The sequence below is a fragment of the Aureococcus anophagefferens genome (assembly GCF_000186865.1).
Source record: "Aureococcus anophagefferens unplaced genomic scaffold AURANscaffold_46, whole genome shotgun sequence".
Classification (NCBI taxonomy): domain Eukaryota; class Pelagophyceae; order Pelagomonadales; family Pelagomonadaceae; genus Aureococcus; species Aureococcus anophagefferens.
In genome coordinates, this window is record NW_008705601.1 from 36,085 (window position 1) to 37,426 (window position 1,342).

General features: G+C 54.2%; 1 protein-coding gene across 1 annotated transcript in view; it reads right to left on the reverse strand.

The window, feature by feature from the left end:
• Positions 1 to 688: 688 nt before the first annotated feature.
• The window catches only part of AURANDRAFT_67686 (hypothetical protein), a gene marked incomplete at both ends in the record, with an annotated part of 2,421 nt that continues 1,767 nt past the window's right edge, over positions 689 to 1,342 (reverse strand). Inside the window, 2 exons of the mRNA XM_009043248.1 lie at positions 689 to 907; positions 1,268 to 1,313. Of these exons, the coding sequence (XP_009041496.1) occupies positions 689 to 907; positions 1,268 to 1,313 (265 nt within the window). The remainder of the gene's footprint in view (positions 908 to 1,267; positions 1,314 to 1,342) is intronic.

Here is a 1,342-nt window from a genome sequence, read left to right on the forward strand (position 1 = left end):
GAAGGACGTCGTCGCGGAGGCGCCGAAGGTCATCGCCGTTTGCTGAGGGGTGCCGAAGCCCCGCTTGGTTTGTTGTTTGTCTCGAACACATTGTAAAGCGTGCAATCGATCTATTCTTGTATTTCCGTCCACTTGGCCTTTCGTATCTCCCACTAGCCTTCAGGAGCTAAAGGAAGCAAGTAAGATCCTCCCTCGAGGGGAGGTTGAGCTCAGTTTCAATTAAATATGCCAGGATGAAGGCCGACGGACCGCGCTTGGATGGCGCAGCCACCTCAGCGGGGATGGAGGAGGGTAGGGCAGGGCGGGTGCTTCATCTGTGCCGAAGGAGGGTGGTGGGCGGGCCAAAAAAAATATAAGCCGCGCCACCCCGGACCCCGGGGAAGCGGCGAGCTGGGAGAGGACCACCACAACCAGCAGTTTTATTTAGCTGGATGATGATAGGTGGTCTAAACTCACTAACTCGTTACCGGAAACATATTGTACTGCCGTAAATGCAATTTCCGTCCACTTGGCCTATCAGCCCACACCTCGACGACAGTACACCACTACGCTTCAACCAGGTAAATCCCAAGAGGAAGGACTCCCAGAGCAACGTGAGGTATGAGAAGTACAAGCGTGCTCGGACTTATGGGGAGTACAGGGTACTGAACCCTGCCCTGGCTCAGGCGGACCTCAGGAACGATCTGAGTCATGGATACTTAGAAATTCTTGGCCATGGGAACCTGGTTCCTCCCCGGCCTCCGCCCACTCCGCGAACCGTTCCGACTCCTGGACCCACTCCAGGGACCGGACATCGGTGCATTCCGGGCATAGAGCAAGGGATTACGATGGACAACAAGGAGGAGTTTTGTAAGAACGGCGGCATGCAGCTCATGTACGAGCGCTTGTCCGCAGGCACAAAGAAGACCTATGAGTCCTCCTTAAAGAAGTGGCACTTATGGCGTCATGTACGCCGAAAACCATTTATGTTAGGCACCGACGACGAGGCTGAGGAAAACGATCTTATGGAATTTGTCTACTGGGCTGGCATAGGCCATGGATACAAGCATTCCACCCTTCATGTGTGTCTATATGCACTCAGGTTTGCACACCTGGTCGCAGATGGCAGGGATATTCTCAAGGACAAGTTGCGACTTAAGATGGCCATGGCTGGCTTGAAGCGTCGACAGAAGTCCCCCAAGCGCAAGCATCCGGTGACAGTGGCACATATTAAGCAGATCCAACTGGGGTTGGACACTGGGCTGTGGGATGACTTGCTGTTACTCACCGCGGTGTCTTTCGGTTTCTCCTTTTTGCTGCGTGCCTGTGAATACCTGTCAAAGGATGGTGTGGTCCACGAGGA